The sequence below is a fragment of the Borostomias antarcticus genome (assembly GCF_949987555.1).
Source record: "Borostomias antarcticus genome assembly, chromosome: 5".
Classification (NCBI taxonomy): domain Eukaryota; kingdom Metazoa; phylum Chordata; class Actinopteri; order Stomiiformes; family Stomiidae; genus Borostomias; species Borostomias antarcticus.
The window spans coordinates 5,007,541-5,033,210 of NC_140238.1; the positions used below are offsets into that span (position 1 = coordinate 5,007,541).

Consider the following 25,670-nt stretch of genomic DNA (forward strand, 5'->3'; position numbering starts at 1 on the left):
CAGGCGGGGTCAGCGTTGGAGGAGCACGCGGGCTCTGTCATATTGCAAACATATCCATTTGGTCCAGCGTTGCTCTTGTGGTTGCCAGGCTACGGGCTAATATAGGGAGGCCGAGCGTGCGACAGGAAAAGAGAAGTAAGATGTTGACTTTGAGGTAAGTACCTCTTCAAATTAAACAGCGCCATCGCATTGCATTCAAAATAACATTTCCAGAGGTCGCCTTTAAATGGTGTCCCATTTGGAAGGGGAAAAAAAAATCATAGTGTTCTTTAAACTCTCTAAAACACCAAATTTGCATACCAGTGACGTTAGTTGGGGGCAATTAATTATTAATGTTTTAATTGCACGGAATGGAGGGGATAATATCACTGTACTGCAGTTTTGCGGTCTGTGTGCTCATGTCCACGGAACACTCGGATGTCTCCTTATTAAAGTACACAAAAACATAATTATGTCCTCGTCTGTCCAAACATTGTCATGGTGCTGCACTAGAGAACCACTGCTGAATTGGATACAGGAGAGGGTTAGGCCTTTTATGGTTAATGTGATCGGTCGCACATACAGTACACAGGCGTGGTCAAGGCAAGTGAACTCTGCCTCTCGCACCGTTCCTGGGTCTAGGTTCAGGCAAATTGTTTTGATGGTACTGATTGCACCACTAACTGTGCTCACTCGAGTGAGCTGGCCACCGGCCTGTTGTAAAGGAGCCAAGGCAAGAATGAGGTAGAGTTGTATTGGGAAGGTGAGTACGGAATTCCCCGCACCTCTTTTGAATGTTTTTCAATGTAATGGGACTCTTTAGTTAAATTAATGAATTATTCCCATTCTTAGTTAATGATCAGAGGTTTTCGACGGACTCTCTGTTCTGTTCTATTGTCGTTTTTGTTGTTGTTGTTGTTGTTGTCCTTAAAGCTATTCTCAGTGCCAGGACCCATATGCTCAGAATCCTCAGAATAGAAAACAGACCAGGTGCAAACAGTCAAATAGGCTCTAAAGCACACATTGTATAAGGGCTTTAAAACTGAATAACTATGTATCGGATCCACTGTGACTATAAAGCTAGCACAAACTCAATGCTATTTTGTCTGATCCGACTACACTGCACTAGGGTGTATGTCTGTGACTGACCCAGGTTCCTGTCTGCTGTTGTACTCAACACACCCTGGGTCTGCTCTACAATTCTGTCCGGCGTACTATTTCCTCTCCTCCGCCATTGAATCTTCAATACCAAATCTCCATCATTTATCAGTTAATAACTAAAAATTAGATTTACAAGACAGAAAGATACATACAAACGAGATCGATACAGTGATGTGTGTGTGTGTGTGTGTGTGCGCACACTTGTTTGTGTGATGGGGGTGAAGTAGCCACTCACAATGTCCATTCTGGGTTCAGGAGTCGGTGGTGTGACGAAGCCCTGTTCCCACCGGCTCTCTCCCCAGCCTCTCTTCACCTGGGACGGCCCTGCTGAAAAGACTGGCTGATGTCATCAGGAGGTGGTATTGATTGACTAGGAGAACCAAAGGCCAATGCAATTAAGAGACAAGAAAACATACAAGCTAAAGACTGTGTAAATAAAGAGACTCTGTAGTAGGGCCACACAAAGGCCAGACCAGGACCCATTCAGGACCTTCCCTTGTTCACCACAGGCCCAGGGTCTTCTCCAAGGATTGAGGGCCTGTGTGGGGGCTGGGGGAGGGGGGAGAGACGGTGTGGGTGTCCAGGGGAAGAGGGGGAGAAGACTGTGAATGTTGCTAGGATGCCTCTAAGTGGTCGTGGAGAGCAGAGCTCTCCCCATGTCCGGAACTATCCGAGGGTGTCAGGTAATTATGGATGTTCAGCATCTCAAGAGGGACCTAACAGAGGTAACTAGAGTTTGCCCCCTTCACACACACACACACACACACACACGCACGAACACACACACACACACACACACACACACACACACACACACACACACACACACACACACACACACACACACACACACACACACACAATTCAATGCTTTTGTTTTTCTACACTCTCGCTCCCTTTCTCTCTTTCTCTCCCCAATCTCGCAAACATGGAGCATGTGAATGTTGGTGAATCAAACACATACAGCGGGATGCAGCCCGGAAACCTTCACAAGACATTTCTATGCCTGAATAACAACACAGACAATGGGTATAAAGGGCTGTGGTCAATAGTAAATTAATTTAGAAACATTGCCAAAATCAAACAATTGCCCAAACATGATATAATTTCATCATTTATATACCTACAATACAATATAATTGTGCAATCGTGCTTTATCACGAGACACACCTAAATCCCGATATCTAAATTCAAATAAATCTAGTAGAAAGAAGGGCACATTCTCTGTTTCTCTGTCCATTGGAGATAACAGAGTGTATTGAATAGCAATTATTCCTGCTGTGGAGGGCTTTGGAAAGTGGAGCACTATTTTGACATGTTCAGCCAGGGTTGAGGTTTTGTATGCAAACACAAACATTTATATATTTTTCAAAAGCCATTCTACCTTGCTCAGGCTAGGCTGAATCATCCTGAATAATTGTGAAACTGCCTGTGAAATATAATGTGCCGATAACCCACGACTGTTGCCTGCACTGTAAACACACTCAGTGTTAAAACCAGTGCAACGGATCTCTCTCCTGTCTACCTTCTCACAGAGGGGAGCAGAATGTTGTGAGAACATTTGGGGTTTCTTTCAACAGGAATGTATTGACTTCAGAACTTCCTAGATGTGCAGAAATTGCAGGATTTTCTAGTTTATACCGCTGTATAAGTGTGTACAGTAACTTCAAATGCTTCATGCACCATGTTTTACAAGAATGTAGCATATACCCTATAGATGGTACCGAACCCCCCCCCCCCCAAAACATGGTCAACGACAGGATGGAACACAGTGACAGCGGCCTGTGTTCAGCGTGGAGGCGTTCAACTCTGAAGTGTTAAGCACGGAGGCGTTCAACTCCAGCACCGATCTTCATCAGTCATAATGGCAATCGACATGCATAACTACTGTAAGCACTTGACATCAGGCTGTTGTTCTCACTCAGACAGACCCTCCAGGCGCGCTACTTCCTGCGGGCTGCGTTTCGCAGGCTCCGTGTCGAGGGGAGCATCTCTCAGGTACTCCCAGAGACACAGGGACCCGATCGACTCCCAGACCCCCCCGCCTTTGATCCCCCCCTGCAGAGAGACCCCCCATCCAATTCAGGTGGGCTCACCGGTCCTGGGGGGGGGGCCTCGCCTGAGCTCCCCTCAACCCCGCTCTGAATCTGCACACATGATCACAGTCGTACCACTCTCATCTGCCCCGCAGGTTTCAACCTGAATGCGATTCCAGACTCGAGCCCCACCCCCAACATCATACTCTTCATCCCTTGTTTCTTCATCAAATGGAGTCCAGCGCCTGCCTCGGCGTCCTCGGCTTAATTAGCATTTTGCCATTAGCCCAACACCTTTCTCATTCAAATGTGTATTGTCGCCGCTCTTCCTCTCCACGTCGGTCGCCCCTTATCAACAAAGAGTCGGCGGGCGCACGTATCCGATTCATTGGCCACCTGAACACGCAGGCCCCGCCCCAACGCTATCTGCGTACAGGATGGGCAGCATTAGGTAGCACCTCCGCAGGGAGAAAGAGCGTGATTAGCGGCGGGCCACTGCTGGTGACTCACTAAATAACAGTCTGGATGAAGGAGCAAAACTAAGCGAGGTGAACGGCAACATTAAACCTTTCTTGTTTTCAGTCATTTGATAAAGAATGAATAGAATCCTCGCTCGTGGCTTTTTCTAGGCCTTTCTCGTAGGGTTCGGGTGTTTCCCTTGGTGACGTAAACAGAGATATTCTCCCTTCTGCATTCTGCCCAGTCTAGTACTTGACCATGATTTGAAAAGGTCTGCCACTTGACCATGGTTTCTTCCATGCTCTGCGAAACCATGAATGTGAAATGCGGCATTAACCATACATCCATTGAAACAGAATCATTCGAACAGATAGAATTGAGTGTTTCCCCAAAGATAGATGAGGATACCCATACATAGGGGGTATTTCGTCAGGACTATTCTGTCTTTGTCATTGGCAGTAGTATGAACTTGACATCCATACAGTGTAATGGATATTACATTGCTGGTAGTCTAGTTTGTTACTGCCAGGGCTGTCAACACTATTCGCCCATAAGTCTCAGCAGTCTGTCCAAACAACCAAATGAGTGATGTCATCCTGAATTGAAGTCCACACAGTGGTGGAGTTGTGGATGGATTTTAGGGTGGAAATCACAAAGCTACTTAATCATCCCAGTCAGACTGCGACTCTGGGACACTCTGGGAGCCAGCACTGATGGAGGGGGACAAAGGAGAACTTGATAGCTTCAGCTTCAAACCAAAGACGTGGAAGATGTGATCGGGTATACGGGAGGAGGTGGGTAATATCCCCCCTAACGTCTATCCAGAATGAATATATTTTTAATTTGTGCTCTTTTATTAACCAGCAAAATCACTTCAAAATGAATAGCACATTATTAAGTCCTCTAGTGGCTCTTACTGACGCTTTATCAGGACTTTGTATCGGTGTGCAATTCATCTCCAGCCAGTCTTCACGCTGAATATGTTTTATATGAGCTCCCATTCATCATGTGCTGTCAGCTCTCCATGCTATCATTATTCAGTGTAGAGTTATAAATTGGAATCATTAAATGTTTTTTCATATAATCTGATTGCAATAACTGCTCCCCCCTTTATTGGCTTGTGAAAAGAAAATAGTAAATACAATTATCTGTCAAGATCGCAGGCAGATAGTCGTTTCTCCCGGCTCAGATGAAATTATGCCAGCTGAGGAGGCTGGATCAATGTCGGCAGGTTTGTTCGACTTTCATGGAGGAGGGAGCAGAGTTGAGCCTGTGAATGAATGAGTGAAAAGGAGACTGACATGGCTCAACCTGACAAGAAATCCTGCCTTGGATGTCAATGTTTTTGTCATATACAGTGTCACATCAATCAGAGGTGTCTTTTCAACTTTTCGGCACAGTCCCCATGTAGACTTTCAGAGAAGGCTTGACATTGGGTGAATTCGATTAGATTTCCAGCTTCTTCTTTCTTGAGGGATCTGCAGCGATTCCAGCCTTTTCTCCATGGATAAATGCCTTGGATGTTTAAGTCAAAAGTAAGATTACACTTAAACAATCACAATACGAGTTCATCATTGTTGTTGCATAACCTGAAGAGACCAAGACCTTGACAACTACATTGAATCAGGAAAATAGGCTGCATCTCTTCAAGGTTGCTGAATGCTTCCATTAGTGATCCGAATCTCAAAATGGATGCTTGAACAATAAGTAGCAACTCGATACATTGACTAAAGGGGCAACTGATTCATCAGCTGTATGTAAGCACATTTCTGTGTAAATCTATTGATTTCACTCGTCTCTTGAATGGTACTCAAGTGCAGAGGACTTGTTAGTAAACTGACGGGAGATCACATCACGGTCAAAGACAAGTTATTGTAGGCTAGGCCTAGGCTGTTAGAAGAGATATATGGAATGTTGACTTGACAACAGAGTCCAATAGATATGGGGCCTCTGGATATAACAGAAACAATGCAGGTGCAAGAGAAGTAATCAGAGTTCTGGCAAAGTGAATTTTGTATTCAAAACCTGGTCTGCCAAGTGTCTTTGTCTCCATCATGACGACTGCCCCACTATACAGGCACCTTGGTTGAAGTTCAAGTCAGCAGCAGGATAGCAGGCAGTAGTAGGACAGTTGTGTGTATAAAGGGTAAAATCAAACTTACAATCTTGGTCTAGCTACAGGTTTTAAGGAAACATATCATCACAGCACACAACACCCAATTAAACTCATGGGTTCCTTTCCTTTCTTTCAGCCCATACAGCAGAGAGCAGTGCTGCGCCATCCATGCTCAGTGCATGATGAGTAAAGACTGCCACCCTCTGGTACGGCATGGAACTACACTGACTCCCCTTTTCAAATGAGAGGGTAAAATGCCATGTTAGTGTGTTTGTCTGTATTCTCCCATTTGTGTCGTACTTCCTTGACTTTAAAAGACGTCAGCAGTGGTGCATACAGCAATACTGAATTCAGCCCTGAAATGACGAATGGTAAAAAGAAAAAGAAGATGAGACTGGAGATGAGAAAGACACCGACCCATCACTATCCTTCATTAGCCTATGCTGCCCTCTACTGGCTCTGAAAGACCAGTGCAACACATCATGTCATACGCCATTCTCTGACCTAAGGTGTCCCATTGTACTCAGCAGAACCCTTGAAGAAGAAAAAAAAAACAAAAAAAAAAACATGTTGCCGTCTGTACAGGTAAAGAGGATGTTAAAGATAGAAACTTCTGCACTCGACCAGAGGGTGGTGTATTTGCACCAGGGAGAATGGTGGAAATGTGAGCCTGTAAAACTACTTTATAAATCAGAGCATCATACAGTAGTTGCCCCCGACAACCAAAGTTCTGCTTGTCAATAAAAATATCCTTCTGCAAATTATCTGTAGGCCTATGTGTTTTACTCTCCACACTGTCTTGTAACTGTATTCCCACGTTTACAAAAACAAAACAAAGTTTATATAATGTCTATGCAAGCAGCTCATGTTACGTGGAAGTCAATGTTGCGGATCCAATGCGTATGCAATACAAGATTCATCAAGTGTCAAACTGACAATGATGTCAGGGCTACGTGACAAAAGATGAGTGGACTCATGAGCGATTGTTCAAGTCCAAGTGTGTCTGAAAAATTCCATTGTTTGTGTGCTGGCTGAGATTCTATTTGTTTACCCGTATTCACCCTTATTTCCACCTGCATGTTCCAGGTGTTGATATGTAAACTGCCCATGTGGAGAGGAGGGTTCAGCCCAGGGCCTCTCTGTCTCTCTGGGAGCAAGGCCAGGTCATGCCCCCTCTCCCCTTCCCTCTCTCTCTTTCTCTCCCTCCTCTCTCTTTCTCTACTCCCCCTTTTTTATGCTACCTCATCCAGCCCCCCCTTCTTTCTTTCTCCCTCCCTCTCTCTCCCTCCCTCCCTCCCTCTCTCTCTCTCCCTGTAAGTGGAGTGTGAAGTGATAGCTTTGATAATGCTGGAGAGTGCTCTGCTAAAAGAAACCAGTTCAGTATGTTCTGTTCAATAGTTATTATGGGATGGTAGATGGTGAGGAGCGCTGTGCTGTATGTGAATCTTCTGAGGAAAATAGAGAGTGTAAGATGGGTGACATGTTCATTGTCAAGTTGAACAGATCGCCCTTGATTATTTCAACATTGTTACTTTGCCTGTCTGTTTCCAATTGAGCAGACACAGATGAGAATTCATGAGCTTGTAACTGTGTGTGTGTGTGTGCGTGTGTGTGCATGTGCGTGTCATCTTATCAGTCACAACTACAGTTACACACCTGAGCTACCTCATAAACACATGACTAATGGGTGAAGTGTTGGATCTCTCCTCCCTAATTTTCTGACATCTGGGGAGGAACATAGGGTCTGTGTCAAAAAGTTAACTAGGTGTCATACTTACAGTACCTGTCACAAGAGAATGCTGTTAGACGGTTTGGTTTAGTCATTTATTCAACCTGCAAGGTTCGTTGTTTGTAGTGCAATAGGCGTGTCTCTAATAGTCTCTAATCAACTAAGTAATAATTCAAATCAACTTTCAAATGACATTTCCGTAAATGTATGGATTATCTAAATTCATGTGTGCTTTCTTTGTGTCAAACGCCAAGGTGAGGCACAGCCTTTTTAACTCTCTCCACCAACACCTCCACACCAGCTGACCTCTGAACGATGCATTGCCACTCATCCGTGGCCTGAACCTCCTTTAGATGGGCTGATTCTGCATCGTGTCATCACCTTGTGCCGTCTTATCAATGCGATCGCAGCTATCTACATTCTCCCTGAGAACTTGATATGACCCAGAGTGCAGTGCAGGAGGGGTGGGTGTAGGGGTGTATGTGTGTGTGTATAGGGGGGGCGGGGGGGTACACCTTGGTAAACTATACACACAGATTTAAAGGCACAGTTTAAAGGGCTCTGGCTTTCACCACTGGTCCCACCTTGAGTGTAGAGGAGTCTTATTTTTCTTCAAATGGTATGCCTTTTTTTTGCAATGCGTGTGAGGAGAAAAGAAAACTATTAAAGCCAGCCAATCAAACGTGTCCTCCAGGACTTGCTAGTGCTTGCCTTGGCCCCAGCAAGAGAGGGGGGGAGGGGTCGACTGTAGAGGAGGAGACAGTGACAAATCCATTTTACCTCAAACATCTTGGCATTAGAATGCTAATAATGTCACGCTTGATTTAGGCCCGGCTGTCCTCTGAACACAACGCTTTCAACCTGTTCCTCCAGTATGTGAGCCAAAGAAGAGTCACGCATATGACTCCCCACACGGGAAGAAATATGACTTTGGATGGTGTATACTAATTTGAAGAGGGACAAATCTAAAACTGAGTGTAAAATGTCTATCTCAAAACTGTTCTAAGTCCTGACGTCGTAAGAGGAGGAGCCATGGCACCATCTGTCTTGTCTCGACTTCCTTGGTTACCACACAAGGCGGTTGAGACAGTGTTTGGGTTTGCATTTCTAATTACACCCTATTATCACTTTGCTTGGTTGTTCTAACCTCCTTGTTCTAGAAGGTGCGGATGATGAGAGAGTAACTGGATGCAGCAGAGAGTTGTACAGTAGGAGGCCTGGTCGGGCCTTCACTCTGAGGTTGCAGACCTGTTCCCATGGGGAATTGGTGGTCTATTATGGTCTGGCATTCATTCAAGCCTCTCTAGTGGGGCTCCTCAAATGTTTCCCCTCGAAAACTATGCATTCCTCTGTGTTACTGATGTTAAAGCTTGGCCTGTGAACGAACCAAGCTTAACCTGGCTCTTCTTATTCGGAGGCAGATCGATAATTTTCACACTGCCAGTCTTCAGAGACCTCAAGCATTCTTCTCTAGACCAGTACCTTCTATGAAGTGGGATTTGACAATCCATATTTCCATAGGCAGCAACACTTGGAAGATGTGTTTATGCCTGATGTCACTCATCAGGCATGTTCGTACACCCTCGGAATCATCGGGTTTCAAAATTTAATTTAATTTCATACTCGTAAAGCCCTGAGGTTTCCCTCATTTACAGTGTTGACGAGTTCACACAAATAGCCTACATGAATAACAACAGAACAAATACAAAATGACACAAAGACGAAAGGGACGGCATCATCATCATCATCATCATCATCATCGTCATTGTTATTTCCATCATCATCTTAACCAACATCTATCTTGCAATAATAGAGAAAGGGGATTTCAGACCTCAGGTCTTTCAGCCCACAAGCTGTTCCAAGCAGCCTCCAGCCTTGGCTAAGAATTACCCACCATTCCACGTCATTCACAAGTCCTTGCTGTTTCAAAGTGTGAGGGGAGCTCCCTCTATCTCACTGCCAAGTAAAGAGTTCAGCCTACTTAACTGCTAATCTAGTAATCAGTGTCTTGCTCCCTCTTGGAAAGAAGGTCTTGGACAGGTTCGTCTTCAGGGAGAGACACTTGGACTTGGAAGTCCCATCACCATTGAGGTTTTCGAAGGGATGTGCCAGCAGATTTTGCTCCACAGCATATGGGGACACTTTGAATCCCTTCATGAAAGCATCTCCTTTGAGGAAATTGCACTATGATTCAGAGGGGGGAAGCTTTGATTTAACAACATGATTGTTGACGTATAGTTTCCAATCCTTCAGGCTTTCCATTGATGGAACTATTCTTAGTATGAATGTCTATGAACTGCTGTATACCTGAATGGCAATAAATGATACCTAATTGATCTCTCTAAACAAATGTCTAACTTAAATGAGTTAATTACAAGGTAGCCTCAGCGAGGTGGTGGCAGAATAATCTGCTTGTTTTGCAAATTTCAGCCAAGGGTGTGAGCCTCCTCTAATTATCCCGGATGAAGGTAATCTCTCCTTGAATTTTCTCACGTGTTTTCAAAAAACGTTGGCCTACACCCATAATTACAGTACCTCTATCCCTATGAAGATAATAGCTTAACGAGGGGGGGGGGGGGGGGGAGTGGTCACCTCCAAACTGCATAATATTGACGTTTTGCAATCTCTGGTATTTGGGGTCTCTGTACAATAGGACACACAAAGAATTAAGCAATCACCCACAATACTGTGCTGATACGCAGCACATGGAGGAAGCAAAAGACCAGGTCAAGGTACGGTACCCCGGCAGGGTTTGGAGCAGGTGTGCTAAACCAGCGCACCTCATTGCTTTGTGCACACAGGTTGTTCTCTGTGCTCTGACACTGACCTCGGGTTACTTCCTCCTTCCTGTGACATCACTTCCCTTCTGCCAGCACCCCACTCCTGCCTAGGTGTTGTACACATGGGTGATGGCGGTCAGCTCCACAGGCAGTTTCTGTGAGCCACCCATGCTGTGTCACCACAGACGTGCACGGGACACAGAGAACATACTGTATGCTGCGCTAGCGGCCATGACTAAGAGTAACACTGTATGACTAAATGGCATTCAGGAAATCATTATCTCTATGCATGTTGTGGCTCATAGAGTATATTTCCTTGGCAAAAGTCCTGTGTGTTTGTGTGAATCAGCAGATTTCACAATAACTTCTTTACAGTTGATTCTCTGTCAAGATAATCATTGGTCGTCACGAAGTCTGTGTGTTTGTGTGTGTGTGTGTGCGCGTGTCAGAGAGAGAGTGTGTGTCAGTGAGTGAGTCTGTGCATGCTTGTGTGGGGGCAGGCCAGGGGATTCTGGTGGATATGGGGGGCTTTTTCTTGGCAAGCATGTCCAGGCTTGGTAGCAGTCCTGTCTGTCCATTCACTATCCAAACATGTCAGCCTTTTCACCACCAGTATGAGTGAACTTGAAGTTCTCTCATTCCGGTTTTGACAGATTAGAATGAGATCCTCATCAGCCACATTCTCATGCTATACCAGCTTATTATTAATATGACTACAAAAATAAGCAAAATAAAAATTCTAATTAAAAATCTACTTTGCACTGGGCCACACAACAGGAAACATTTACAATGCGCTGTAAAATAAATAAATACAAATTAAAATCAACTAGAGAAGTTTTAACATCTAAAGGACATTTCCAAAACTGCCAAAAATAATAATAATTTTGATGTCGCAAAATGTAACCAAAAGTAATTAAGTAAGTACATTCGTCTATATTGACTTAAATGCTCACCTACCCCAAGGTTAAACATATTTGAGGTTAAACTGTTGATTTTGCGTCCATGTGACACTACACCTCACAGAGGAGGGACGCCTAGTTGATTAATCCATGTGTGTCAGGACAAACAGGTCTCCATTATACAGACACTGGACTTAACTTATGCAGCTTTCAACAGATCAGCGCCATGACAGACGACCGCATGCAGGAATACATATGCATTTGCAGGAAGTCAGTGGTTCTCTTATGAGAAACGTGAGTGTGGCTCTGGCTGGAATACAGTGAGAACACCCAAAACAAACCCACTTCCAGGCCCAACTGGCATCCACACAAGGATCGAAATAAAGGAATGTATTTATGGGCGTCTGGCAGTGGTTCACTGAGGTCCACACACAGACACAAGCCTGGATGCTGGGACCCAGACTCCTTGCATTCAGACTCAGCTGCTACAGCTTTTATGCGTATCTGTGAACTTATCCAGGCTTCCCATACCTCAGGTGATCTTCCAACCAATCTCTTCTGTGCACAGATCACACATTATTTATTCTTATTATTTATTCTTATTTCTGTTTGATGTACTACAGTAGCTAATATGAGTTAAAACCATGAAAATATCACCATGTGGTTTCCTGTTTTTGGACCAAATCAAGCAACATTACATTTTCTTGCCGTTACTTTTTTTTCTTAGTACAATAATGGAAAAAAAAGGTGAATTTTAAACTAAACATTCTGCTATCACAGATGAAGGTCAAATTATGGAAGAAAAGAGTTTGTTGGTTTTCGGGCCATAGAATCATGAACTGACTCCAACAAGACTCCTTTTCTCTCTTTCATTTTCACACACGCACACACACACACACACACACACACACACACACACACACACACACACACACACACACACACGCACGCACACACACACAGTTGAGGTGAAGCTCTGTTGTGACATCAATACTCACTCTGTCTTTTGGATTCCCATGTCAGGACTGTACTATTTTGCTGCTGGTAACAATGACGGATATCGAGCTTGGCTTTTGGAGGAAGACACACGGTTTTCATAAGCTCATTAATCTTAAAAGGAGCAACTGTCAGGAAACATACACTGCCCCTATCCCTGACATAAAAAAGGCCTGTCCAAGGCCTTGATTTCTGGTTTGGCGGAAAACGATATCACACTGCCTCTCGATCGCAGTCCTTGAATGTATCAGTTCATACTTTTCCACTGTGGCCTTGGCATTCTTTTATGTACGAGGACAGCGCACACTACCACCACACAAAACAATGTAACACACATACCATTGTAGTAGGAGCTCAGAAAGGATCCTTTCAAGAATCACAACCGACGATTGTTGCAGGTGTATATTTTTGTTTTGTATATATTGCTTAAGAAAACTATAGTTTCAAGTGAGATGTGATTGAAAACCTTATATATATACATATATAAATATAGATAGATAGACAGATAGATAGATGTCCCAGTAGATGCTGATTACGCATAGCCCAATAGTAAAAGAACAGGAGAGGCTATAATGCTCATTTTCATTTGTACTATAAGTACCCTACTTTGTACTATGGGTGCTCTACTTTTTTGGATGAGATCCAAGTAGGGCACACATGAGTCAGTAGCCATGTTTGGAGTTTTGAAGTGTTCCAAACGTAATTAAGGCCTCTCCAGTAATTGAGAACAGATCCAACGCACACCACTCCAACCCAAGCATATCGCATACAGTGCCAAATGACAAGTCCAACAACGTCACAAAATGCTAAACACTATGCTCACACTAAGAAAGGTCCAGGGGTAAATTACGTTACAAGATCATATCCCTACATTATGCCTGTGAGGTTCCTTAAACATGACCACTGTTGATGTAGACAGACACTGGGCTTATAGAGTTGGTCTCTGTTCCAGGAAAGAGAGAAGCACCCTTCCCCATGTACTATAAGGTTCTTGGAATAGGGCTTCAAGGAAATAATGTGTTATACAGACGAGAACCGGTCGTACGTGTGTGGGGTCGACTGTACGTGGGGTCGACCACACGTATGTCCACGATTATCTTGATACAGTGTTGAAAATGTACACACTACAGTCCTCTATACACTCTACTGTATAGCGTGTGCGCGTGTGTGCATGCACATTGCATGCCACCTTCTGGCTGATGTGGGGAGTGCTATCACTCTCTCTAATTGGCTATTTATTTGGCCCTGTTTACCAAATTAAATTTTTTTGGCCCTGTCACCTTCTGTGTGGTACCCCTGCCAGTACCCGTGCCAAATATGAATGATGTCAGGTCGACGGTGTTCAAGGAAAATGGAAACAGACAGAGAGACAGACAAGAGGTTTGCTCATGTATTAGATTAGACAGATAGAAGATGGCTTTAATGCACTGTGCAGTCAACATGTACCATGCGTATGTATCTATGTGGTTTATGTGTGCATCAGTGAGTTTGACGGATAAAAGCCTATGATGTACAAGTAGTCATCATACAGTATACAGTGATGTGTGCATTACGCCCCTTCTGCCCTTCAGATCAAGAAGAGATAAAGAACAGGAGGCGTGTCTACATAAAACAATGTCTGACCCATGATCAAGGCTACAGAGACAGACAGACGTCTCGGCCCTTTGTGCCATGGAACGTTGTGAATTGCATTCGAGTGCACGTTACCTTTTACATTCTGCCCCACGTTGATCCCAGTGCGCGAAATGCACGCAATCTAGACCCTGTCTAACAATTTCCATATCGAGCTATGAGATCACAAAACTCACAAACATTAAATCAAAACCCGAGGCACAACAGGTCTCCAATAAAACATCGAGACCCATCCAGTTGAAGAAAGCAAATTGAAAACATATAAGCCTAGAAAATATCTGCTTTTTCTACGTTTAGACGGCAGTAGTTATCTTGACAGCCAGCCAATGTATGACGTTAACATTCGTCAGTCTTATTCCTCAGCACCCCTGGACGTGCAGTGTCACCTGTGAAGTTGTTTGGATCAGCGGACAGACGCTGTCCGGTAAAAAGTAGTTCCGTGTGCGTGGATCCCGTGCAGTGCTACGGTCAATCCAAAATCCATGATACCAAGGGATGGATTACCAGCTGGTTTACAACGGTACCAGCTAGCTAGCTACAGATAACCTGCCATTAGCATCCTAGCTTACTGAAGGAATAAAGGAAGGTCAAAATAATGTTACCTAACAAACAGAATGTTTGATATTCAGTGTTTCCCCTAGGATAGCAGCGTAGGTGATGAACGTACGCACGTACGTAATCATGTACAGCTGTTGCATGAAATTTGTCGTCTTCCCCTTGGTCTACCGGTGAGTAAAATCAGCCAAATGTCAAGAGGTGGACATCATTGGATTCCTCTTGGCCTACATAATCTAGCTATCAGCTTGTGAGCAGATTGAAGTCGATTACTGTCGTTATAAGCACTGAAAATAACCAGCCATTGACCACCATTCAGTTGGTACAATACATTTCGCCATTCAAAACTGCTGATTGTTTCCAATCACAATTCCACTTCAGACACACTTCTAGAGGACCCCAGGTAGGGCGGGTGCCACAAAGCCGCCGAACACAGCCGCCCATTCACCTCCATTCAATTGAACTTGGGCTCAGGAGCCCAACATTTTCCCCATTCATTGTCAATGAGGGGAATGAAATGGCCATATCTTGATGTGGGAAGGTCACAGAGACACGGGTTTGGACTGTCAGAAAGATGTTTCTGTCGAACCCCGCAGTTAAGGTAACATAGCAAACCTACTGTACAGAAGTGGAAAATGCTAGATCAGATTTATAAACGGGTTATTTTTTGATAAACTGGCAACATATTGGGAATCTACACGGTTACTTTCTAGCCTAAAAAATATTAAAACATAATAATGTTTAACAAAACTAATGAAATAATAAAATAATAAAATTAACAGTCATGCAGACACAACTGTTCTCCATTGTTGTTCTTCTTGTCACAGAAGTGGAGTGGGCACACAGGATTGTGGGATATCTTGACCAACGAAGGAAGCTGTATATGCTGCTTTCAAAATCTGCCTAGTTGGAGGCACCTCAGCAGGCAGCACTTTTGTAAATATTCAACTGAGACATGACTTGATGCTAAACCAGATGGTTTGCTTTGCATAACCATCTGGGAACTCGCCACTGCATACTGTTTGGAGAAAGGGCAGGCACTAACTCTAACCCTAGCTTGGCAGGTGATTGGATGAACTGTCTATCACCATCTATTACGCGCTAACTTCAACCACTCCTTGCTGTCATCACACCTAAACCCGCCCAGCATAGCCGTTTGTATTTCAATTTCTTCAGAACCAACGCTGATTGGCGAGATCATTTTCTGATCTGGCACAAACGGATCTTTATGGAGTGTCCAGACTGATTTGTGAGAGAAATCGAATGTGAGCTCGTGAAATCAGGATGGTCTCATGAGGCTAACTTGATGCCTCCCTGCCTCTGAATGCAGCCTGAATAGGCAGCAGTTTAGCCATTTATAGCCAAGGCTATAGTAATACAAACACAAATACCACACAGCCACACTAATACAAACACACACAGGCATACACACAAACATACACGTAGACACTTGAGATGGGTTACATGTTGCAAATAAATTAGCCTAGGCTCTGAAAACTGAACAGTTCCATGCTAGCCAGCTTAACATCAAGATACTGTAGATTCAGCTTTAAGATTTATATGTAGCAAACACAATTGTAGGTATGTATTCCATGTATTTTACACCACACACTCACACACACAGACACACACACACACACACACACACACACACACACGCACACACACAGGACAAAAACTCTGAAATACAGTTCTCTGACAAAATGTTTTTGGATCCCAGACAACATGTCTTTTATATTGTTCTTAATATGTTTCCACTTTAAATAAAAGCCAGGCTTTGTCCCCAAATACAGCTATTAGTTGTCATGAGTTTCAAGGACAGCCAACCCTTAATTTTGAACAAAACAATTCCAATATTTTTGAGCGTAAAGAGCATCCTTGTTTAATTAGGAAAGAGTAGCTGTTGAGTAACATGCAAGAATTTGAATTATGTATCAATAATCTGTTTCATTGGTGCGGTGACTTCAACCACAGTATATTAATAAACACCACACGGTGAAAAAAAACATGCATGGTTTAACTAACCCTAACCCTTCACACACACACATACACGTTTCTGTGGTGAACAACAATACAGAAATGTACAGTACGTTCCTTTCCGACTTTGTTGGGCACAGCCAGGGAATCCAGAAAGATGCATATCTGTTCAAGGCTAGTCAAGGCTCCCACCCCCACAAAAGACACATTTCATAAAAGGTCACACAAGCAATTACCAAGCCTGGTAAAAGCTGACATGTCTCACATGGCACTGACTGACTGCACACACTCATTAGGGCATGCTCTGCAACCTATAGTGGGGCTGTGGGCTATAAAAGCAATGAACCCTCTGCTTTCCAAGACTTCTCCCTAATGGGCAGGGACCCATAGCATTAGCAGCAAGGGAAACTCCACATCATCTCTAAATCAGACATGGAAGGCAAAGGAAGGAAAGCCAAGGATGAGGGCCTCCTGTACATTAGTGTCTGCAGCATCTGCCTGAAGGAGCTATGGCATTTTCTCTGGCATGATAAAGCTAGGCTTGGTTTGTTTGTATGTATGCAATTTTGTAATATGTATTAGCCTGAATTTACAACAATTCACAATGGTGAATACTGTCCAGTGGTGTAGTCCGGGTGTTCTTGATGTAAAACAAATCAGAGTATACCCACCTCTCCAGTCACTACTACTCCACTGATGCTCTTTCTATGCATTTATTTTGCTATATTAGTTTGGATACCCGTTAGAGCACGCAATCAGTAATTGGCCATTTAGTAGGCCTGTATTCACGGAAATGCGTTCACAGCAATACAGTGTTGAAAATGTACACACTACAGTCCTCTATACACTCTACTGTATAGCGTGTGCGCGTGTGTGCATGCACATTGCATGCCACCTTCTGGTTGATGTGGGTAGTGCTATCACTCTCTCTAATTGGCTATTTATTTGGCCCTGTTTACCAAATTAAAAAAATGTGGCCCTGTCACCTTCTGTGTGGGACCCCTGCCGGTACCCGTGCCAAATATGAATGATGTCAGGCCGACGGTGTTCAAGGAAAATGGAAACAGACAGAGAGACAGACAAGAGGTTTGCTCATGTATTAGATTAGACAGATAGAAGATGGCTTTAATGCACTGTGCAGTCAACATGTACCATGCGTATGTATCTATGTGGTTTATATGTGTGCATCAGTGATTTTGACGGATAAAAGCCTATGATGTACAAGTAGTCATCATACAGTATACAGTGATGTGTGCATTACGCCCCTTCTGCCCTTCAGATCAAGAAGAGATAAAGAACAGGAGGCGTGCCTACATAAAACAATGTCTGACCCATGATCAAGGCTACAGAGACAGACAGACGTCTCGGCCCTTTGTGCCATGGAACGTTGTGAATTGCATTCGAGTGCACGTTACCTTTTACATTCTGCCCCACGTTGATCCCAGTGCGCGAAATGCACGCAATCTAGACCCTGTCTAACAATTTCCATACCGAGCTATGAGATCACAAAACTCACAAACATTAAATCAAAACCCGAGGCACAACAGGTCTCCAATAAAACATCGAGACCCATCCAGTTGAAGAAAGCAAATTGAAAACATATAAGCCTAGAAAATATCTGCTTTTTCTACGTTTAGACGGCAGTAGTTTGGGGGAAAACCTTTTCAGTTAATATTTTTGCTTTGCAGTTAAGGAAATATCGTTTAAAAACAGTGCGTGATGCGGCCCACATAATGCATTATGATGTTAGTGCGCCATTGGATGTGGATTATATCGAAATATTCTAGCCTGATTTTAATCGCAGACCATTACAAGAAGGCAAGAACACAATGGGACATATGCTATATAAATGAAATGTAGTCTTTTGTATGAGCTATAAGTAAACAAACTTATTCAAGATAAACAGACGTCTACAAAATACTATTAAGATCGCACACACTTGAAGACAGGAATCCTTTAATGACACTTGAGACACAAATCAATATTGACCGACTAGGGTCGTTGCACCTGCAAAACTGCAAAGTGACTTGTATCTAGACAAATGGCTAGGGTGGATATCCTACATCGTCGTTTATTACCGTCTTGGGTGGAAAAAACAATAAGATGACCATGTATTTCGTTATTCCTGTGAGAGGACAAACCATAAATCAGTAAATCATAACGGGTTGTAGGTAATCAATCAGTTTATAATGAAAATCATAGGCCTAATGATAGGCCTAATTCTTTTTTAAATAAATGTCTTAAATTGCAATTACTGAATAGGTAGGTTAGATTAATCAAGCAGCTACAGTAAGACTATGGGACCTTGGGGCTATTATATATATATATATATATATATATATATATATATATATATATATAGGCTATATATATAGCCTATATATATATATAATAGCGCCAATGCCCCATAGTCTTACCGTAATTTATATATATATAGCCTATATAGGCCTATATATATATATATGCATATAGCCTATATATATAAGGCTAGGTTTTAATGTAGCCTACATTTAGGTTTACGAGCACATCTTATGTTTTAAGAGCACTGCCAACAATGACGGAAATAACACACATATTAACCTATATTTTATATTACATGTATTATCAACAAGCTCCTCAAAGACGGTGGTGTAAAGCCAACCAAGCCTAGCCAAATGCCTCTCAGGCTCCTCAGTTGCCCTAATGATGTGTGACCACACAGAGGTGACATGTCACTAGCGGAGGACTCTTGGGTTCCGACCCAAGTCACTTTGGCCCTAAACCGCCAGCCGCAACTGTCCATCAAGAATGATAGAGTTGAAGAAGACAAGAGTGCATCTACACTTCTGAGAAACGTAAATGTGAACATTCATTACGAAAAACGTCACACTAATTATTTTATTTTGGGATCGAAATAAAACCAACGGATTGTGCACTAAATGGACGTTTATAGAGTTAAAGACACACTACACATTAAAACAGATGTGTAATCGACGCTTGTCATTTGTTATTTGATGTCTATGATCATCTCAAGGCTATTAATAGAAAGTGAGCGCGATGAAAACTTAAACAAACCCCATTCAAATACAAATGATGTGGGTCCTTTCTCAGCGAGCACGGAAACCACGGCATTATGTCTGGTTTTGTCATGTGGCTTTTGCGAAGCCATAGTCCAAAATATATGTTCAACTTGAAAATAGGTAGACCTACAGGCAAAGTGTTTTCCAGACGATTTCTCACATTGCCTTTCATGTATCAACAACATAGCTGACATAGTTACCCATAGGTCACAATAAGTCTACACCGGCTATATTAAGGCCTACCTACGTAGAAAAACAATTATGTGGTAACTATTGAGGGAAATGTTTAAGTGTTTAATTTTCATAAATAACATTTGGGCGTTATTTGAGCATGGACATGCTCGATAATAGGCCATATCAGCAAATTTAAATTCTTGGAAACTCCTGTAGCCCAGGTATATTTTGCTAAGAAATAGCCTAATGCAATCACACAAAAAGTTGAATTTAATCGAATGTAGTAATCTGAACACTGCAGCCTATTATCTAACGTAATTGTCCGTTCTCTTGACAAAGACGGTTGAATCTAGTGATGCGTAGGCTATAGGCATTGTATATGATGCCAGGTGATTCCATGAGAAGACATTTAGTGCAGTTTAAATACCCTCAACTTTTGTTTATTTTCTAAATGTGTGTAGACCTATGTAGCTTTTATAGCCTATATTCTCCTCGTGCAATCTATAATTAGTTAACGATAACTGTTTGGGGTTTAGGTCTTCATAATAGGCTACTTGGCCTAGTAAGATATTTTTGGACAATAATTTTTGTTATCTCTTTTGAATCTACACTGTTAAGAACGCATGACAATTAACATAAATTGTCACTTAAATATACAAAATGTTTTAATACATTTAATACCAAAGTGTTCTTCAACTTTTATTTGAAATGGTCAGAGAAAACTAAGCTTATTCATAAGCCCTGCAATAGCCTACCTACAGTTAGGTGGACGGAGTCGTCTCATTACCAGTGTCAAAATCTATCCTGCTTCCTCTTTCAAATGCACCTTCCTCGAGAAGAAGGATAGCCCTCTCTTAAATTACATTTTTCATTTAGTATTAATATGAAATTATTTACAACGAATCCCTCGTAAAATAAAAAATAAATTTTAAAAATCTAACAAATGCACTTGAAACACTGTAGCCCACCTGTTTCACCTGTTGCAATTGTTCACTGATCGTCTTTTGCAAAGGAATCTTACAAGGACGTGTACAGTGGGCCTGATCTTGCAGAGCCGAGTACAGTAGACTTCGCCAGAAACATTTAAAAATGAATGGAGCTTGCTTCCAGTCTCGGGGTATCTGATGCAATTCCTACATTGTCCAGATGAGGGAAACTTGGTACTCTGTATTATATCCCTGGGAATGTATGAGAACGATTTAAAAAATAATTCCACAGTGTGAGCCAAAGACACAGCCAGAAGCTTCATTTTAAAGGCCGACAAGAGACGAGGTAGGCATATAGCTTAACATTTCATTACGAAATTAGAAAATGCACCCTAACAGTTAATAACTATTAATTACATCCAAGTGTGACTAATTGACCCCCATACAACAGCTGTCTTGAAAATGGTGAAAAGGCATTCCCATGATTTACACAGTACTATTTCATTCACAATCAAGAAACGAACTCACTCTCATCTCATTTCGCGTGCATCCTTGCTGCTCTGACCCGATCTGATGGATTCCATGTGTCCCGTCTCAAGACCTGTTGTGAACTGGACAGGGAGTGAGGGGACAGTGACACTGCACCTTGTTACCGTTGGGTCGACAGTTAAGTTTTACAAGTGACATTTTGCGAGCTTATAAACGATACCTTCTAAACTTCCACAGGAAACACCGAAAGCATGCTGCGATAATGTTAGCCTCTGGAATTCAGTCAATACCCTATAGTCTGGGAGCATTGCAATCCACAAAGGTATCGATTACACGACCCCTATGCATGTCTGATGCTTAAAGACGGACAGCCGTGTAAAAACTTACCAGTTACCAGTCTCTTGGTCTCGGTTGTATTGCCTAATCGACGGTTTACGAGACACAGTTTTGTTCTCACTGCCCTGCTCTGCCGTCCCAACCCCCGCTCATCACGCCAGGCGCGTCTTGTTCAGTTTTCGGGTGTCACGGCTTATCTGCAATATCCTAACACAATGGAGGCTGATTATTTGCATTATTTCTTGAGTATTGTTTCACAGACGTTTGTAAATATAGTTGATCATTATGCACTGGGTATGACAATTGGATGGTCAACCATAAGCTCATATAGCCTATGTCAAAAAGGCATTCCCTATGTTTTGTTGACAATATCCTCCTTTCTCTCTATCAGTCTGTATTGGATAAGACGTCTCCCCTCGGCCACTTCCCCAACATATGCAAAGCAAGCCTGAGAGGGGTTCAAATGCTCTAACCGGATGGCGCATAGCCTACTATGTTACAGCCTATCCAGAGCAGGACGACCAATGAAATCCAACCAGAGCTTTAGCGTAACTGATAAAATTGACGTGGAGGACGCGTCAAATTAATCCCAGCAAACTTCAGCCTCCGGGATAAGTCAAATTTGCGTTTATCGGATGAAGATCATTTCGGTGTCGTTGCGCCTATCGCAGTTTATTCCACGGTCGTCTTACAGAAGAAGGAGTAAGAACGTCGGGAGGAGATTTTTCTGAAGTCTCTTATTTTCTTTTGCAGTCTTGCTTCCTTCGTTCAGAAGGAACCCAACGTATTCAGCCATTGAGGGGCAACTATTTCAAAGCATCTCGAGACATAGGCAAATGGGTAAGCCTGGGTTAACATCTGCATGCTCCAGTGGCTGGAATCTTATGGAAGCATAACTATGCCCACCACGCCTGCATAACGACAGAAACAACCCAAAAGTTGATCTCCGGTTTGAGATAGGCAGTAGACACATCCTTTTGTGAAACGAATTTGGAGGGGAAGTTAGCAAAAGGCATGAACTCACAAAGCTCGTATTTGTATACTACTCAATGTTATATGTAAATGGCTTAATTGAATACAGATACAATGGAACTGCATAAAATGTCAAGACGATGGTAACTTAACCTACTGTAAAGGGTTAGGACACGTGAATGGTGATTTGTTTTAACCATTAAAACTAGTAATTTTTCGTGCATTTGGTGTGCGCGTGAAGTGAACGTTGTCATCCCCATACCACAGTTGAATTTCTATTTCTCTCTATTCCATACAGAACAAACCTATGGAGAGGTGAATCAGTTGGGTGGTGTGTTCGTCAATGGACGACCACTGCCCAACGCCATACGACTGAGAATAGTGGAGTTGGCCCAGCTCGGAATCAGACCCTGTGATATTAGTAGGCAACTTCGCGTCTCTCACGGCTGTGTGAGCAAGATTTTAGCAAGGTACAACGAAACGGGATCCATTTTACCAGGTGCCATCGGTGGAAGCAAACCACGGGTTACCACACCGAACGTGGTGAAGAACATAAGGGAATACAAACAGGGCGACCCAGGAATCTTTGCCTGGGAGATCCGAGACAGGCTTCTTGCAGACGGAGTTTGTGACAAATACAACGTCCCTTCAGTCAGCTCAATAAGCCGGATTTTACGCAACAAGATTGGAAATCTCTCCCAACCGAACCAGTACGAGAGCGGCAAGCAAACCCCAACACAGGCCGGGCTCTCTTACAACCACATATACCCTTATTCATACCCCAACGCCATGTCACCCACTGGGACCAAAATGGGAAGCCATCCCGGAGTACCCGTGACGGCCGGACATGTCAGCATATCGAGGGGCTGGCCGTCGGCGCACACCGTCAGCAACATTCTAGGTATAAGAGCCTTCATGGATCCTTCAGGTGCGTAGTGTGGATAGTGTATCGCCAGCCTCATGTGTAGGCCTTCATGGGAAAATCGAATCATTTCTAAAATAGTTCATATATATCAGGCCTATTACAGATTGTTATTGTTGTGTTATTGTTGAGAACATGACTATAACTTGATTAATCGTATTAGAACATTTGAAGGAGGACAGTTTCTAATTAATCATTGTAGGCCCCGCTCTCGCCCTTAAGCAAGAAAACACTTTTGGCGTGACTCAATAGGCCTATTCACGCCAAGACGACTAGGCAAACACCTTACTTATCTGCTGTCTGTCTAGCCTCCTTTCTCCATGGTTTAGGCTACACGATTAGCTTAATCTTGTTCGTGTTCAGGTGCTTTGTTTAGGCCAAGTCTATTAATATACTGAATGAACTACCTGTCATTTATAGAAGCAGATTTTGCCTGCGCTGTTTGAAACACAAGTGTCTATGTGTGTGTGTGTGTGTGTGTGTGTGCTTTTTATCACAAAAAACGTTCACAGTGATTAGCTTGATTCATATAGCCTATCAGAATTCCACAGCTGCCAAATTTAGAATTTATGAATTATAATAGGTTAGGCTATATAAATAGGTTATATAAATATAAAAATGGATAGATATACATGTATATCTGAACTAGCCTAAGTGACAACATCCCATGGATACTGTGGACGATACAATTTTTGATAATAGCTACAGTACAACAACTTAATCTTATCTCTAGATTAGGTTAGCCTATTTTATCTTTTAGATTAATTTCTTTAGATCCTGGACTTAGACATTTGATTATTCAAGACATAGGCTGCATTAAAATATGTAATAGCCTATGATATTATTTAATTGAGTAAAAATGAATTTTAAAAAAAATAGAGCAATGATAACGACGTTCTCAGTGAGGCTACGTTCGATAGGATAGACTATGCCTAATGTAAGATAATTTTCCATTTGTTAATATCCAGTTTTCTTCTGTTTAACCACATTAGGAATTGTATAGTTTTTCCTTTAATCATGACATTGAGTGTTTGTCATGTTTCCTAATCAGCCATTGCGGCAGCAGAAGGGTATCCGCCGAAAATGGAAGACTGGGGTAATGTCAACAGAGCAACATTTCCCACCGCTCACGCAGTCAACGGAATCGACAAATCAGCCATTGATGGAGACCTAAAATACGCACAGGTAGGCCTAAAACAAGAATATCTATGAATGCAGTAGGCCGACGGGTCGTTAGTCTAAATTTTGAGTCAGGCCCGTTTCACGCTGTGTTGAGCAAATCAGTCCTGCACTATGATCCTTCATATTAGTTTCACTCCAAGATGTGCATCATTTGGTGCACCATGAGGGGTGTGTTCAATTATCCTATTAAATCCGTAGGCCTTGATCGCCTATAATCTATAACCTAGTAATAGGCTGACTGACTGTAGATGTGTAATTCTAGGAGGCAAAATATATTTACTCTTGCATTGTGTGTTTGTCTGTGTACTTACAGCCTTCGTCAACATTGTCCAGTTATGTCCCAGCTTGTGCATACTCCCCATCAAATCAGTATGGCGTTTACAGTGGACCGGCAGGTAGCTATGTGACTCCTGGGCATCATTGGCAATCACAGTCGAGCTTATCCCACCCAAGCAGCGGGATGACGATGCACGCAGGCGACATCCATTCCATGGCATTCAAACATCCACCGAGAGAAGGTAGGCCAGATTTCGTGTGATTATGTTCCTTTCTGATCAGAATTGCGATTGGATAATGTAAGATAATTTGGAAATTGGTGACAGCTGGCCCTGCAAGTTTCCTTTAACCCCGATGGGAAACACAACCGCTGTCACGTTTGATAACAGGGTTTAATGACTTGCTTTCAGAACATTTTGTTGTGCAGTGCATCACACACGCACGCACGCATGCACAGGCACATAGCCTACATACACACAACACAACACACACACACACACACACTGGAAATTAATAACATTATACGATTGAATAGGCCAATGCCTCTGTGGTTATTTTGGAAGACTCGTTTATTGAATGTTCGATTAGTATGTTATAGGCCTATTTGTATTATTAGGCTAATATTTTTCTTAAATATGATTCCTATTAGGCTATTAGCCTATTATAATTATAATTATTATTGCAACAACAATAATAATAACAATAATAATAACGACAATAATAATGATAATAATAGCCTAATAATATAATAATAATAATTATTACAATTATGGTGTGTTATTATGTCGTTGTTATAAGGCTGTATTACTAGGCTTTGTTTTTACGATAGGCCAATGAGAAATATATATTTTCCCGTGCTGATTTTTGCTGAAGTTAAGAATTACGGCATGTGTGCTATATAAACGTCTCTTGTTTGTGTTCTGCAGGAGACAGAAAACCCCCGAGTCCCCTAAGCAAGCAGCAGCACGAGGCCTTAAACAGTCACGGACTCAGTCTCCCTACCTCATCCTCTTAA

The 25,670-nt window shown here is 42.6% G+C and overlaps 1 protein-coding gene across 1 annotated transcript; it reads left to right on the top strand.

Moving 5' to 3' along the window:
* Positions 1-1,759: 1,759 nt before the first annotated feature.
* On the top strand, positions 1,760-25,670 carry pax1a (paired box 1a; the record flags this gene model as incomplete). The annotated part of the gene is made up of 6 exons (XM_084438393.1): positions 1,760-1,823; positions 3,111-3,226; positions 22,543-23,203; positions 24,249-24,382; positions 24,693-24,897; positions 25,582-25,670. The coding sequence occupies 6 exons, from the start codon at positions 1,760-1,762 to the stop codon at positions 25,668-25,670; spliced, it is 1,269 nt and encodes a 422-aa protein (XP_084294519.1).